At 38.5% G+C, this 17,940-nt stretch overlaps 1 protein-coding gene and 1 long non-coding RNA gene across 2 annotated transcripts; one reads left to right on the forward strand and one right to left on the reverse strand.

Annotated features, from left to right (window-relative positions):
- The first annotated feature begins 608 nt into the window (after positions 1-608).
- LOC145219906 (uncharacterized) lies at positions 609-1,780 on the forward strand. Its single transcript, XM_080087208.1, has one exon. It carries the CDS (start codon positions 920-922, stop codon positions 1,778-1,780), a length of 861 nt encoding a protein of 286 aa, XP_079943334.1. The 5' UTR covers positions 609-919.
- A 10,219-nt stretch (positions 1,781-11,999) lies between these two features.
- Positions 12,000-17,854, reverse strand: LOC145220489 (uncharacterized). Its single transcript, XR_013858193.1, has 6 exons — positions 17,776-17,854; positions 17,071-17,261; positions 16,816-16,895; positions 13,601-15,492; positions 13,432-13,534; positions 12,000-12,619 (listed from the first exon to the last, which is right to left on the reverse strand). It is a non-coding gene; the product is annotated as an uncharacterized LOC145220489 (long non-coding RNA).
- Between the last annotated feature and the right edge of the window lie 86 nt (positions 17,855-17,940).

Genomic DNA, 17,940 nt, shown 5'->3' on the forward strand with positions numbered 1-17,940 from the left:
GAACGGTTCTCAACGCGCCTTTCCTCGCGCTTAACAACTCCAAGGCACCAAGAGCGAAAATTACGAATTCTTTTATTAAGGCAATAAGGACAGAGGTGGCGCTCAAGGGTTCAGTAGCAAGACGAGCAGAAAGGCAAAAGCGGTTTCTGCAAATATGCACTAATGTAGTTAAGGAAACAGACGATAAATTATCAGTACAGTTGACTCTTACCGAACTATTATAGGACCAGAGTCACAGTAACATTCAAAGCGATCAGTAGATTTTAGGTTCTGCAAATACAGTATCAAATTCAATAAACATCACAAAAACACATTAGTAACGAACTGCGAGACTTTAAGCAACAAGGCTTAGCGGAATAATACAGTTATTTACAGCAACAGCAAGTTGGCTGACGACGGTGGGATCCGTGGGCCAGAAATGCACAAATTACACATTGGACGACCGGCAACAGTTCAGTTAGCACAAATTTCCTATTCGCTACCAAAGAAACAAACATAATAGGTCAATTAGATAAAGCAGTGGTCGGCAACCACCGGTCCGCGACGAGTTTGCTACCGGGCCGTATAATTTTTCTGGATAAATGCTCTAAGACATTTTGCCACTGTATCCCGGGGATGAAAAACTAATTTATGTGTTTTCATTGCTAAATATTTGTGGTTTTTTGAAGGCCGGTCCGCAGTAAAATTCTAGTTTCAAAAACGGTCCGAAGTAGAAAAAAGGTTGCCGATCCCCGAGATAAAGCATGCTGCCTCTATAACATCGCTAATAAACACGATGCAGCCACGCTTACAAGACGTGACTTCAGTAAAACAATGCTAAGGTTGTGACATCATAAGCACCGATTGTGTGATAGATAAAAATGGGGACTTCTAGCCTGCAGAACGTTAGTGTGTTGGGAACAACTGGCAGCCCCCGGATATGGCTAACCAATCACAGCAACGCTTACAAGAGTGTTTTATTTTTATAGTTCCACGGTCATCGGGAGCAAGCCAGAGCTCGAAACGGGACGCAGCCATTCTGCACAACATAACCATTCTTACCGCACTTTCAGTGCTAGTTTACATGATTATCGAGATGCCGCTCTTTTGGCAGGTCGAAGCACCGTTCTGTACAATCTACCACGGGGTAAAGATAGTCTGCACGGCAGCTGGACTGTTTACAGTGTATTTTACCTTGTGGTATCGCGTCTACACCGTGTTTTACCTTAACCCACTGTTGCGAAAGTCCACCAGCAGCCTCACACGTACAATGAATAAGCTCACGGTGGTACTGCTATTTGCTATGACAGCGGCGAACATGGCTACGTTTTTTACCTCGCCGCTTTACCAAACGACCCCCATCGGTTGCGTCAAAGTCCAAAAGACAAAAGACGCAAAGCTGAAATGGGGATTTTTGGTCAGCACAACATTGCTTTTCCAAGGCCTTCTTTTGTTTTCGCTGCTCTACCCTTTGTGCTCGCACCAGCGGAAACTGGAACAGCGGGGAATGCAAGGTCGATCTATAATGCCATTAGTAAAGAGGGCTGCGATTACTGCAGGTGTTTGTATGGCTTCGGATGCCGCAAACGCAATTTATGCGTTGACCAATAAGCAAAAAGTTGTGTACACGCGACATATTGTGTATGGCGTTAACATGTTGGTGAATTTACTTGCATTGCTGCTGTCCTTTGCAGACTGGAGAACTAAACTGTTTCCATTCTGTACAGACGACATCAATGTACGAAAAAGAGCAAGTGTAGTAACAATGAAAACAAAAAGCTACAGATCATCTGTGATGTGAACACTCTATAAACGATATTTTATCATTTTTCGTGTGTTCACTGGAGGATCAGCTGTTTTTATAATGTTTTGTTGAGCTGCAAGTAAATAAAAACGTCGATTGCCATTATATATCCATCCTAATTAACAGTAATCCTCGGCAGAATATATTTAACATTTTTTGTTGGCTTCATTTACGAATGTACTAATATACATTGCATTGTACGGTTACACTCAGCGAAGTCCAGTGATAAACGCTCTGCTTTGAAAATGCAAAATATTATAAACTTCAATAAATCAGCATTGATAGCTGCAATTAGATTGATTTTTAGAATATTTTACGAGTGCAGCTAACTGGACCGTATTTGTAAGCAGCAAACATGCAACTAAGTTTTGGGTTCTGCGAGTTGGTCTTAGTTCTAAATCAGGCCACTGCACCACGTCGAGGTGCCAACTCTCGCAGTGGGTCTCTCGTTAGGTGACAGTGGAGAGACCCTCGTCTGGCGCAGAACCAGGCCGAGACGAGGAAGACGACACTGGTCTATTTGCAGAAGAAAATTTCTGCAAATGGACGCCTAGAACATACCTCTGCGCTTACGTGTAAACGTATATGTTGCCAATGATTCAAAATTATTTTGCATTGATTGTTTGATTTTCCCCAATACTTGTATATATTCCATTACAATTTTCCATTTTGTTTTGTTTTTTGTACAAATCCTAAACAAGAAAGAGGGTTAGCTTTAAATGTTTATTATTCTAAAGTCACCCATCAAATTTCCATGACAAATCCTTCACAAACTGTGCCGCATCTAAAAAACAAAAACATGTGTTAATTGTGAAATAAAAACAACGAATTCCGCATTTTTAATCTTCATCCAAAAATCTGCAAAACAAAAAACACAGTGTTAGTTTGTGACGTAACAACAAACAATGCTCAGCTTGAAAACTCGTTCCAAAATCAGCATTTCCAGTTCCTTGGTCCTATGCAGGCAGACTCTGTCACTATGACCCTGTACTTGTGAATATTAGCTTCTGACGATGGCGGCCCGATTTGTCTGACTGCCTTAACCACGAAGCAGCTCGCAGTATTCAGTAAAACTAAACTGGATCTGAGTTCGCAGCGCCGAGTTAAGAGAGAAAATATAAAAACCAAACCCATCACATTCACATCAATATAATCTAAGTTAAGTAACAAAATTTAAAATTACATTTACCAAATAAGGAAGGAAGAGCTAACGCCTAAACCGCGACGTGTGTTTCACAACAAGTTAAACCTAGAAAGATTTTACACAAATTTAACAACTTTAAAATATTCATCTTGTGTTTTGGTTCTAATTTCAAAGCAGTATATTAAACTACTTTTAGGTTCGAAATCCAAGTAGTACATTAAACTACTTTCAGGTTCAAAATCCAAGTAGTATATTAAACTACTTATTTCAAGCAGTATATTAAACTGCGTAAAGGTTCGAACAAGTTGGTTTCCTGTGGAAAATATAGGGTGGTTAGTTTCTCTACTTTAAGTAGTTGCCACTAAAATTTAGTCGTGGACAACTAAAATATCATTTCATATGAAAGTAACCACCAATGTTTGGTTATGGTCAATTAAAAATATTTTGTAATTGACTTTTTTGGATCAAGTTGCCACCAATAGTTAGTTGTGGACAACATAAGAAACGTTCAAACCCAAAGTAACCACCGAAGTTTAGCTATGGTCACTAAAAAAGTTTGTAAGTTGCCACTAGAAGTTAGTCGTGGACAACAGAAATAACGTTCCAAATAGACCGCCAATGTTTAGTTACGGTCACAGAAAAATATCAAAGAGGCAACCCGTGGTTAGTTGTGGTCATAAAAAAAACCCAAAGTAGTTACCAATGGTTAGTTGTGGTCACAGAAAAACCCAAAATAACCACCAATGGTTAGTTGTGGTCACAGAAAAACCCAAAATAACCACCAATGGTTAGTTGTGGTCACAGAAAAACCCAAAATAACCACCAATGGTTAGTTGTGGTCACAGAAAAACCCAAAATAACCACCAATGGTTAGTTGTGGTCACAGAAAAATAGCAAAGTGGCCACCAATGGTTAGTTGTGGTCACAGAAAAATAGCAAAGTGCATGGCCACCAATGGTTAGTTGTGGTCACAGAAAAATAGCAAAGTGGCCACCAATGGTTAGTTGTGGTCACAGAAAAATAGCAAAGTGGCCACCAATGGTTAGTTGTGGTCAATAAAAAACATTTTGTTTCCCAAAAATCCCATACCCCCTACGATTGAACCAGTTTAGAACACTGTTCAATCGTATTTAAGCTGAAGCCACTTGTGTTTTCTTTTGATTATAAAGCTGTTTTTCGTTCATCTTGTACACGATTGGTTGAACTTGCATCGAATCGTACATGATTGGTTGCTCATCTTCTTCAGTGCGATTTGCACCTAACGTTATTTAAGCCTAACTCACAAACATTCCCACACAAACATACTTGTGGAACCGCCATCGTCCTGCGCGCCCCTATAATGCCGCCGCAACTAGATCACAAACAAAAACAAGAAAAAAACAACTTCTGAGCTTGCTATCTACCTGACTTCCACACAAAATTTAGCCTATGAAAAGTAAAATGTGAGGCTGCCGCGCCTGACAGTGTAAACTTCACCAAAAGCAAAGTTATGAAACAAACAGTGTTTTCGAGTGGGTTTACAAAGCCGAGTCAACAAGGAATGCGAGATTTGGGAAATTATTAAATAAAAAAATAAGCTAATAATAATAATAATAATAAACCATATGCAGACTTCATATGAAAGAAAACAATGATTAAAATCTGTGGAAAAAATGTACCTGTGGAAAAAATGTACCTGTAGAAAAATGTACCTGTAGAAAAATACACGAACAGCAAGAACCGCTGGGTGGCAGGCTTTGCCACAAGAACGAAGAACATGTGCATCTGCATGACATCGCAACCCAGCCGCAGTCTAGGGTCTTCTTACGGAAGAATAAACTGCGAGTGGATCGTTCAGCCAATACAGATGCACGACACTGATAGAGCAGTGCGACAGAAAGCGACAATTCCCTACTTTACAATGCGCCCAAGCTTATGGCGACATGGAAACCACGTGTAAACAGCGGCAACAGATAGAACAGACAGAAAATGGACACTGAATCAAACAACAACATCATCATCAAAGACGGACCCTCCCGAATTCTGACATGTTTAGGGGGGAATTGAAAACATCCTTACGGTATTTTTAGCCGGCGTGCTCGCGAACCTTTCCTCTCCAGCCCAAAAATGAGGGGAGACTGAGGCCGCCTGCACCGGTACCCATCTCCGGTGGAATTTTGACTCCTGGGTATCAAACTCCGGTGGAATTTGACCCCAGCGGGCCTGGGTGGGTGAGAGGCGACGTGTTCTAGCCCTAGGTTTTAACGCTAAAGTTTAACGCGCCGCCCCTAACTAAACCCATAACTAAGGGGAAATGCGGCACGAACCCATAAAAGCCCCAGCCTAACTATTCTTACCCTAGTTATCGGTGCTACAACTAATTAAACTTAATTGCGGCCTCATTTGTAGCACCAAAAAAACAAGGATAGTTTGGGCCTCCAATCCGCTGGACCTGACAATGACGAATGGAGGCCCAGCGCAAGTTAGCATAGAGTTATGGGCCTAGGAAATCTCGCATTCAATGTTGACTATAACGCAGCAGTCTCCTATTATTAACTGACAGCCCGAAATTTTGAAGTTGTTCATGTGACGAAGGTGTGAAGGCGATGTGCTTGATCTGAAGAATCTGAAAGAGAGAAATCAATTAGGACCAATGTTTTGTTGCAAAACCACACAAATAATCTGTCAATTAAACATATGTAAACTACACTGTTTTATAAGAATTTTTGTTGCACTACTGTTTTGATGGATTACGTGAGCAGATAAAATTAACATAAACAATTCAATTGGTTTAATGGATATATAGATATGAGGTTTTGACCACTCGGCCACTAACTCTGACAGCACGCAAGATGTGACAGGTAATTAATAATCGACTCTTCATTTCATTGTTATATCGAAACAGGCAAATTGAAGCAAAAAATCAGGAAAGCCGTGTTTGAATTTTAAAACAGAGTTTTTACTTTACAAGTTAGACGCACAAAAACTGAACATTTTTCTCACCTTGAAGCTTGTAGAAGTTTCGAGGTTAATCTTGAACGAACGAACATCAACAAATTCCTCATCGCCTGCACAAAACATATTAGTTGTTATTACACGAACCAAGCCATCAAAAACATGAGTGCATATGTTAAAGGGCAAAATCTCGAAAACTGCCACGCGTGAAAAAGGGCAAAAAATAGTTGTTTATCACTCTGATAGTTCGAACTGATTTACGGCAAGCAATTGCTAATGCACGGGTGGGCAGCATTTTTTCTGCTGCGGACCGTGTTTGAAACTGAAATTTTGTCGCGGACCGGCCTTCAAAAAACTACAAATATTTAACAATAAAACGCATAAGTTAGTTTATCATCCCCGAGATGCGTGGGGAAAATGTTTTAAAGCACTTAACGTGAAAAACTATACGGCCCAGTAACAAACTGGTCGCGGACCGGTACCGGGCCGCGGCCAGGCGGTTGCCGACCACTGTGCTAATGCATTTAATTGCTAATACTGATTTTATTTAGTTGGAAGAAAGCGAGGTTATGTTGTTTAGTAGGTGCCAATTTCTCACAGTTCTATAAATTCAAACTAGTTTTAAACTTACTTTTTTAAGCCTCAAGAATCTTCGCCTAGGGAACAGAAAAGCCGCGCTACCTCATGTCACGTGGTTCTGCTCTGTTCATATCATCGCAGCAACCTGAAAAATATAATAAAAAGTTTTCTTGCCAGACACAAATAAAGTATCGCAATTAGTTTAGATCATACACAAAAACGCTGAGTTAACCAATTTTTATGTCATTACAGTTACAAACGTGGACAGCTTTACATAGCATTGCACGGTAAAATACTCTCTTTAGTGACACCATGCCTTGGTTTACAAAAGTGGAAATTATATAAACCTGTTTTATTGCTGCAGCATCACAGGAGGCTGATTGAGGCGATGAAGGATTAAGTTGTTGTTGTTCAGCTCCTGGAGTAGAGTTTTCGATGAGAACATAGCTCCATCTAGTGACAAAATTGCTGACTTAACTGAAAGTTATTTGTAGTAAAAAATCTGCACAGCAGAACTTAAAGTATTGTGGAAGGCGACGTAGCTGTCCATAATGCGCAAAATGAATTAATATTAAAAAAATAACGCATTTGTGTTTTTTCGCTGAAAAAAAATGTTTGCGTTTATAGTTTTTTTTAATGTTCGGTCCCAAAATCAGGTTGTACTGCCGGCTTTTAACGTGGTTCGCACAGCAAGCAAGGCGACAGTTAACATGACAGAAGCTGCAAAGTACGTAGTTACTCACCAATCGAAGTTTCGACATATCGGATGAGCCCACCGCACCCGAACGAACGTAGAAACGTTCCCATGACAACAGTGATGACGTCACTGCCTCTGTGCGTCCATCTGTAAAAATAAATTCGAATTTGTAAAATATGTCGGAGGTAGGCAATTTGCAACACGGATACTTACATTTAAATTGGAACGCACAACTTTTCTTCAAAGCAGAATGTCAGAACAATAAGGCATTGCAAACACAGAAAAAACACATGTGTGGGGTTCGTATGTTTAAGTCCAGCCGTCGCTGGTTTGGAATAATGCCGTTTCGTGACACAACATACAAATCAGCACTTTTACGGATTGTTATTAGTTCGTCAGCTGTTGCTGCGATGTGAAAACTATTGCCAACCGTCGCTGGCCAATAAAGGGTCATTTTCATGATACAGCAACAAATATACATTGTGAAAAATATCATATTAAAACATTACCATGTATCAATTTGACCACCAATGGTTAGTTGTGGTCACCAAAAAAATCCCAAAATAACCACGAATGGTTAGTTGTGTTCATAAAAAAAAACAAAAGTAACCACCAATGGTTAGTTAATTGTGGTCTTAAAAAAAACGAAATAACCACCAATGGTTAGTTGTGGTCAAACAAAAATACAAAATAACCACCAATGGTTAGTTGCGGTCATCAAAAATACAAAATAACCACCAATGGTTAGTTGTGGTCATAAAAAAACGAAATAACCACCAATGGTTAGTTGTGGTCATCAAAAAACCCAAAATAACCACCAATGGTTAGTTGTGGTCATCAAAAAACCCAAAATAACCACCAATGTTTAGTTGTGGTCATCAAAAATACAAAATAACCACCAATGGTTAGTTGTGGTCATCAAAAATACAAAATAACCACCAATGGTTAGTTGTGGTCATAAAAAAAAACGAAATAACCACCAATGGTTAGTTGTGGTCATCAAAAACCCAAAATAACCACCAATGGTTAGTTGTGGTCATCAAAAACCCAAAATAACCACCAATGGTTAGTTGTGGTCATCAAAAAACCCAACATAACTCCCAATGGTTAGTTGTGGTCATCAAAAAAAAATAACCACCAATGGTTACGTGTGGTCATCAAAAAACCCAAAATAACCACAAATGTTTAGTTGTGGTCATCAAAAAACCCAAAATAACCACCAATGGTTAGTTGCGGTCACCAAAAAACCCAAAATAACCACCAATGGTTAGTTGCGGTCATCAAAAATACAAAATCAACACCATGGTTAGTTGCGGTCATAAGAAAACGAAATAACTACCAATGGTTAGTTGTGGTCAAACAAAAACCCAAAATAACAACCAATGGTGAGTTATGGCAATCAAAAAAACCCAAAATAACCACCAATGGTTAGTTGTGGCCATAAAAAAAAACCCAAAATAACCACCAATAGTTAGTTGTGGTCATCAAAATCCCAAAGTAACCACCAATGGTTAGTTGCGGTCACATAAAATCCCGAAGTGACCACCAATGTTTAGTTATGGTCAAACAAAAACCCAAAATAACCACCAATGGTTAGTTGTGGTCATCAAAAACCCAAAATAACCACCAATGGTTAGTTGTGGTCATAAACAAACAAATTTCGTGACACAACATACAGATCAGCACTTTTAGGGATTGTTATTAGTTCGTCAGCTGTTGCTGCGATGTGAAAACTATTTCCAACCGTCGCTGGCCAATAAAGGGTCTTTTCATGATACAGCAACAAATATGACATTACAACATGCATTTGGGGAATTCATTCAGCGCCAGCAATCGCTGTGTTTTAAAAAAATATCTCCAGTCGTTGCTGGGTTAAAAAAGGGAAATGTTTCACAATAAAAATAATTAGTTCAATTTAAAGGTTGTACACTCAGCACTTTTTGAGCAATAGAAACTGTTTAACATTAAAAATATGCTGATAACTTGCCTAACGAACCGCCGCGTACAATGAACAACATTTTTTCGCGCGCAGAAAATCCAAGTTCGTTGCGTATAATGATGATACGCGTAGCGCAGTCCCATCTTGAATGTCCATGGTGTTTTTCGATCAATAATGTGGTTTTGCAAGTCTTTGTTCATATATATTGCTTTAGCCACAACAGACTGTCCATGGTGCTCTAAAACGGTGATTGTGTGACTTTGCAAGTCCAAGTCCGTTGAAAATCACACCGCCACACATGTCACCATTGTTTCCAATGTCCACTTAAAACGAAGATAACGTAAAACGCCCATACGCGTACTTCATCCACATTTAAACTGTCCGTTTTGGTTTGAGATGATAATAATGTGACTTGCAAGTCTGAGGTCGGATCTGATGCTTTATTGTCGAAGGAGACACGAATATTCTGTTGACAAAGTGGCAAAATATTAATAATATATTTTATATTGAGTGTAATAGTGTGGTTCAATGTTTATCAAACCAGTAAGTTACCTCGTAAAAACACATTAAAGACAAGAAATGGATTTTAAACCATTTTCTTAAGTGTTCATTGATAATCCTTAATGAAATATTCACCAACTGTCTTAACTTCAGACAAACATTATGTCATGAAAAACATACTACTATTTAATTGACCACACACTGCACCATACTTGGCGCTGCATGAAAATAACACAGGGACAGAGCCCCTAGAGCCGCTGCTACAACACGTTAAGACGCAAGTAAAACACGTGGCCAATTCTGATTGGCTGCTTAACCCGGAAGCACGCAAAAATCTCGCAATCAGCCTGGAAGTCGAAATACTTGGCAATCAGTGCTCATTGCGAAGTGGGCGAATACCTTCGGCGATGGGCTTAATTTGTCACGTGACGGTGCTGCGCATACCAAGTATTGTTACGTCACAATTATTCTGTCAGTATATTATGTTAAACATATGTAAACTACACTGTGTTATAAGAATTTTCGTTTGACTATGGTTTTGATGGATTACATAAGCAGATAAAATTAACAAAGAGTTCAATTGGTTTAATGGATATATAGATATGAGATTTTGACCACTCGGCCACTAACTCTGACAGCACACGAGATGTGACAGGTAATTAATAATGGACTGTTCATTTCATTGTTACATCGAAACAGGCAAATTGAAGCAAAAAAATCAGGGAAGCCGTGTTTGAAATTAAAACAGTGTTTTTACTTTACAAGTTCGACGCCAAATTTTTTTCCCAGCTTAAGTTTTGCCGTTTGCCGTTACAAACGTAAACAGCTTTACATAGCATTGCACGGTATAATACTCTCTTTAGTGACACCATGCTTTGGTTTACAAAAGTGGAAATTGTACACACCTGTTTTATTGCCGCAGAATTACAGGAGGCTTATTGAGTCGATCAAGGATTAAGTTGTTGTTGTTCAGCTCTTGGAGTAGAGTTTTCGATGAGAACATAACTCCATCTAGTGACAAAAATACTTGATTAAGTGAAAGTTATGTGTAGTGAAAACTCTGCACAGCAGAACTCAAAGTATGGTGGTAGGTGACGTAGCTGTCGATAATGCGCCAAACGAATTAATGTTCAAAAAATAACGCAGTTGTGTTCTTTTGCTGTAAAAAAACTTTGTGCGTTACTCATTTCTTGAATGTTCGTTTACAAAATCATGTTGTAAATGGTTTAAATCTTTTTGGTTCATCGTAATAAGCTTCTCTGCATATACTGCCGGCTTTCAACGTGGTTGTGCACAGCAGGGCAAGGCGACAGTTAACATGACGGGAGCTGCAAAGTACGTAATAACTCACCAATCGAAGTTTCGATATATCGGATGAGCCCACCGCACCCGAATGAACGTAGACACGTTCCCATGACAACAGTGATGAAGCGTCACTGCCACTGTGCGTCCGTCTGTAAAAATATATTCGAATTTGTAACATATGTCGGAAGTTGGCAAATTGCAACAGGGATACTTACATTTAAGTTGGAACGCACAACTTTTCTTTAAAGCAGAATGTCACAACAATAAGGCAATGCGAACACAGAACAAAAACACATGCGTGGGGTTCGTGTGTTTAAGTCCAGCCGTCGCTGGTTGGTAAAAAGGCCGTTTTGCAACATAACGTATGAATAAGCACTCTTTGGGATGTTACTATTTCGTCAGCTGTTGCTGCGATGTGAAAACTGGTAATTTTGGGTCATTTTCATGATACAGCAACAAATATGCATTTTGTAAAATCTCATACTAAACATTATAATGTATCAATGGCCACCAATGGTTAGTTGTGGTCATGAAAAAACCCAAACATAACCACCAATGGTTAGTTGTGGTAACATAAAATCCCAAAGTGACCACCAATGGTTAGTTGTGGCAATAAAGTGACCACCAATGGTTAGTTGTGGCAATCAAAAAACCCAAAATAACCACCAATAGTTAGTTGTGGTCATATAAAACCCAAAGGGACCACCAATGGTTAGTTGTGGCCATAAAAAAACCCAAAATAACCACCAATGGTTAGGTGTGGTCATCAAAACGCCCCAAAGTAACCACCAATGGTTAGTTGTGGTCACATAAAATCCCGAAGTGACCACCAATGGTTAGTTGTGGTCAAACAAAAACCCAAAATAACCACCAATGGTTAGTTGTGGTCATCAAAACCCCAAAATAGCCACCAATGGTTAGTTGTGGTCATCAAAAAAACCAAAGCGACCACCATTGGTTAGCTGTGGTCATAAAAAAACAAATTTCGTGACATAACATACAAATCAGCACTTTTGGGGTTTGATATTAGTTCGTCAGCTGTTGCTGCGATGTGAAAACTATTTCCAACCGTCGCTGGCCAATAAAGGGTCATTTTCATGATACAGCAACAAACATGCATCGTGAAAAATCTCATATTAAAACATTACAACATGCATTTGGGGAATTCATTTATCGCCAGTAATCGCTGCGTTTAGAAAATTATCTCCAGTCGTCGCTGGGTTAAAAAAGGAGAAATATTTCATAATAAAAAAAATATTGGTTCAATTTAAAGGTTGTACACACAGCACTTTTTGAGCAATAGAAACTGTTTAACATTAAAAATATGCTGATAAGTTGCCTAAAAAACCTCCGCGTACAATAAACAACATTTTTTCGCGCTCAGAAAGTCCAAGTTCGTGGCGTATAATGATGATACGCGTAGCGCAGTCCCATCTTGAATGTCTATGATGTTTTGGGATAAATAATGTGGCTCTGCAAGTCTTTGCTCAATGCGTATATTGCTTTAGTCACAACAGACTGTCCATGGTGTTTTGAAACGGCGATTGTGTGACTTTGCAAGTCCAAGTCCGTTAAAAATCACACCGCCACACATTTCACCATTGTTTTCAATGTCCACTTGAATAGAAGATAACGTAAAACGCCCATACGCGTACTTCATCCACATCTCAACTGTCTGTTGTTGTTTGAGATGATAATAATGTGACTTGCAAGTCTGAGGTCGAATCTGGTGCTTGTCTGGTGACAATGTGGCAAAATATTAATAATATATTTTATATTGAGCATAATAGTGTGGTTCAATGTTTATCAAAACAGTAAGTTAACTCGTAAAAATACATTAAAGACAAGAAATGGATTTTAAATCAGTTTCTTAAGTGTTTATTTATAATCCCTAATGAAATATTCACCAACTGTCTTTACTTCAGACAAACATTATGTCATGAAAACTGTATTGCTATTTAACTGACCGCACATTGTACCATACTTGGCGCTGTATTAAAATAACACAGGGCGACAGTTTGCTTCGCACTGCGAGCCCCTAGAGGCGCTGCTACAACACGTTGAGACGCAAGTAAAACACGTGGCCGAATCTGATTGGTTGCTTAACCCGGAAGCACGCAAAAAATCTCGCAATCAGCCTGAAATTCGAAATACTTTGGAAATCATCGCTTATTGCGAAGTGGGCGAATACCTTCGTCGATTGGCTTAATTTGTCACGTGACGGTTCTGCGCATACCAAGTGTTGTTACGTCACAATTAATCTTTCAGTATATTATGTTAAACATATGTAAACTACACTGTGTTATAAGATTTTTTGTTTGACTACAGTTTTGATGGATTACATGAGCAGATAAAATTAACACAAACTTTTTTGCGTTACTCATTTTCTTGAATGTTCGGTTACAAAATCATGTTGTAAATGGTTTAAATCTTTTTGGTTCATCGTAATAAGCTTCTCTGCATATACTGCTGGCTTTAAACGTGGTTGTGCACAGCAGGGCAAGGCGACAATAATTATGACAGCAGCTGCAAAGTACGTAATAACTCACCAATCGAAGTTTCGATATATCGGATGAGCCCACCGCACCTGAACGAACGTAGACTCGTTCCAATGGCTGTAGTAATGACGCGTCACTGCCACTGTGCGTCCGTCTGTAAAAATATATTCAAATTTGTAAAATATGTTGGAGGTAGGCAACTTGCAACACGGATACTTACATTTAAATTGGAACGCACAACTTTTCTTTACAGCAGAATGTCACAACAATAAGGCAATGCGAACACAGAAGAAAAAACATGTGTGGCATTCGTATGTTTAAGTCCAGCCGTCGCTGGTTTGAAATAATGCCGTTTCGTGACATAACATACAAATCAGCACTTTTAGGGATGTTACTATTTCGTCAGCTGTTGCTGCGATTTGAAATTATTTCCAGCCGTCGCTGGCCAATAAAGGGTCATTTTCATGATACAGCAACAAATATGCATTGTAAAAATCTCATATTAAAACATTACAATGTATCAATATGGCCACCAATGGTTAGTTGTGGTCACCAAAAAAATCCCAAAATAACCACGAATGGTTAGTTGTGGTCATAAAAAAACAAAAGTGACCACCAATGGTTAGTTGTGGTCATAAAAAAACCCAAAATCACCACCAATGGTTAGTTGTGGTCATAAAAAAACAAAAGTGACCACCAATGGTTAGTTGTGGTCATAAAAAAACCCAAAATAACCACCAATGGTTAGTTGTGGTCAACAAAAACCCAAAATAACCACCAATGGTTAGTTGTGGTCACAGAAAATCCCAAAGTGACCACCAATGGTTAGTTGTGGCAACCAAAAAACCCAAAATAACCACCAATGGTTAGGTGTGGTCATCAAAAAACCCAAAATAACCACCAATGGTTAGTTGTGGTCATAAAAAAACAAACAAAATAACCACCAATAATTTGTTGTAGTCATAAAACAACAACAAAATAACCACCAATGGTTAGTTGTGGTCATAAAAAACAAACAAAATAACCACCAATGGTTAGTTGTGGTCATAATAAAACAAATTTCGTGACATAACATACAAATCAGCACTTTTAGGGATTGTTAATAGTTCGTCAGCTGTTGCTGGGATGTGAAAACTATTTCCAACCGTCGCCAATAAAGGGTCATTTTCATGATACAGCAACAAATATGCATTTTGAAAATACTCATATTAAAACATTACAACATTCATTTGGGGAATTCATTTATCGCCAGCAATCGCTGCGTTTAGAAAATTATCTCCAGTCGTCGCTGGGTCAAATAGTGGCACTTGCAAAAACAACATTTTACAAAAAATACGTTGATGTTTTAAGTCTGAATCTTTATCGTCAGCAGTTGCTGCGTTTAAAAAAGAAACACCAACAGATCAACTTTCCAGAATAGCGTCCGCATTACAAGACCGTGCACAGCCCGCAACACGAATACGCAGGTGCAACGTTGAACAACCAGGTGTTGGGGGTTGGGGGGATTTGCGCAAATTAACGTGCAGAGGGGAATTCCCGGAAACTGGTTTCAGCGACCGAGAATTTTCACACAACACCAAAATCAATCAACGACACAAACTGCTCAATATTCTACAAAATCTACTGTTTGTGTAACTTCTTAAATTAAGCAACTGTTTAACATCAAAGATCTGCTGATAACCGCCGCGTACAATGAACAACAATTTTTCGCCCGCAAAAAGTCCCAAGTTGGTTGCGTATAATGCTGATACGCGTAGAGCAGTCCCAACTTGAATGTTCATGGTGTTTTGGGATAAATAATGTGGCTTTGCAAGTCTTTGCTCAATGCGTATATTGCTTTAGCCACAACAGACTGTCCATGGTGTTTTAAAACAGTGATTGTGTGACGTTGCAAGTCCAAGTTCGTTGAAAACCACACATGTCACTATCGTTTCCCATGTCCACTTGAAATGAAGGTGTGATTTTGTATGTCAAAGTTCATTGTAGGAAACGCCATAAGCGTAACCGTCTCAACATCTCAAGGGTATGTTCTGGTTTGAGGTGATGATAATGTGACTTGCAAGTCTGAAGCCGGTTTCTGGTGCTTAGTTGTCGAAGGAGACCAAGAGTTTTCTGTTGACAAAGTGGCAAAATATTAATAATATATTTTATATCGAGTATAATAGTGTGGTTCAATGTTTATCAAACTAGTAAGTTACCTCGTAAAAACACATTAAAGACAAGAAATGGATTTTAAACCAGTTTCTTAAGTTGAGTTGAGTTAATTTCGCTTGGTGAAAGAAAACACAGTGACACAATAGCACTAAAAACAATCACCAAGCCGGAAATAGCTACGTTGAAACGTTAATGAGCGCAAAAAAGTAAAGGACACAATTGGTGGCTGATGCTAAACGCGCTGCAGCTACACCGCATTATAAAGTGTTTATTTATAATCCTTAATGAAATATTCACCAACTCTCTAAACTCCAGACAAACATTATGTCGTCAAAACCAAATCCTAGGTTACAAAAAATTTTACCGCTATTTAATTAACCGCACATTGCACCATACTTGGCGCTGTTTTAAATAAAGTAGGTGCAACAATTGATTCGCACGACACAAGAGCCCCTAGAGACGCTGCTACAACACGTTAGGACGCAAGTAAAACACGTGGCCGAATCTCATTGGCTGCTTAACCCGAAACCACGCAAAAATCTCGAAATCAGCCTGGAACTCGGAATATTTGGCAATCAGCGCTTATTGCGAAGTGACCGAATAACTTCGGCGATTGGCTTAATTTGTCACGTGACGGTGCTGCGCATACCAAGTATTGTTACGTCATTCATGCAACACGTGGTTTGAAGTAGAAATTGCGCAAGAATTGTTTGAGCTTAACAAAGGTTAGTAGTTCAGAAAAAAAACGAGTTTTTAGTGTAAAAATCATTTTACAACTAAGGCACTTTTAAGTAATGTTTTACTGCATTACAAAAATAAAACGCAACCAGAGACGTTCAAACACCATCCTTAAAATTGACATGATTTGGCTAAATTAAACACAATATTATTACAACCTTATGTTTCAAACAACTTAACACTGTGTTTCGTTATACGTTTGGTTTGTGATTAAAAACACCAAGCTTTGTCGCAACCCAATAATTTAACTACTCTTCGCTACATTTTAATGTGAACACTATTTTCAAACAACTACAGTAACTTCTGTCTTAATGCTGTTTACAACAATTATTTGCACATAACTGTATTGATCGCTTGGAACGCATTTCAATTTTAGACAAACTCAACATAAATAACCGACATGAATTGTTGAATCGCTAAATGCGGTACATTATAATTAATCAAAGCAATATTAACACTCAGTATTTTCACGCTCTCTCAGACGCAATGTAAAGCAATCAGGTTCCTAACATCAATACATTACACATGTAAACATAACCTCACCTTACGTCGTCGCAAGTAAGGAGCAAATGTACAAAATGGCCGACTTGTCTTTTACGTCGATTTATCTTGAACTTCAATGTCTGCATTAAAATTTGCATTGTATCAAGTTTCTTAGCATATAATAGCTATTTCCAAAATTAAAACTCCAGAAAACTGAAATCACTATGTAAGCTACTATACAAACGTACAAGACAAAATTTAGAACCAAAACTAACGCGATCAACAACGAAAAACATTAATAAAAACATAACTTACTTTAAATTGTACACAGCATACGGTACAGGTCGTTCATCGCAGTTAAATCAGCATTAAAGATTGTTGAACATTGCGCAGCCTTAAAATCAGCAGTATTCTGACACCAGCATGATCTGAAATCATTAACATTCAGGCTTTCCTCTCCTTCAAGCTGTCAGCGACAAAATTGAAACGCAAAAAGCGCCGATCGCCTGAAAACAGTGCCCTTTAGGAATTGCGTGCGCAACGGGCATTGTTTCGTCACAGAGCTACTGTTTTGTAGAACGTGGCCATTGTTTAATGCCTTAACTTGTCCAGGTGTTAATGAATACTGTAATCCACACAATTACCATAAACTTTTTGATTTCAAGTTTAATTAAATTGTCAAATGTACACTATATCTAATTATTGCACTTTCCACAAACTGTAAATTAATAACAATTCATTATGAGCAAATTGCACAAATTGCGTAACACTAAGCGCTTTAAAACAATATTAATCATACGAATCGCGGCAAATTTTAAACTTATTCTCGGTTTAAGCATTAAAGCAAATCTTTTGCCATGGGTAAATGTTAATTTTACGAATCTTGGCAAATTTTAAACTTATTCTCGTTTTAAGTATTAAAGCAATTTTTTTACCATGGGTATTTACCAATCGTTTATATCTGGTTTACCGTATCTTTGTTACTTAGTCGGCAAATACAAAACAAACTTTCCAACTTACCTTTTTAAAGCTTCCCGCATAAATCATTTCGTGATGTCGACAACAGCACATCGAGGTCAAGAAGAACCTTGATCGTTCAGTCACGTGATCACAAAGGAAGAAAAAAAGAGGGAAGTTTATAGAAATCAAATAATAATAATAGCTAGCTGCCTGTATTCATAGGCG

The sequence above is a fragment of the Phallusia mammillata genome, chromosome 3, assembly GCF_965637545.1.
Source record: "Phallusia mammillata chromosome 3, kaPhaMamm4.hap1.1, whole genome shotgun sequence".
Taxonomy (NCBI): domain Eukaryota; kingdom Metazoa; phylum Chordata; class Ascidiacea; order Phlebobranchia; family Ascidiidae; genus Phallusia; species Phallusia mammillata.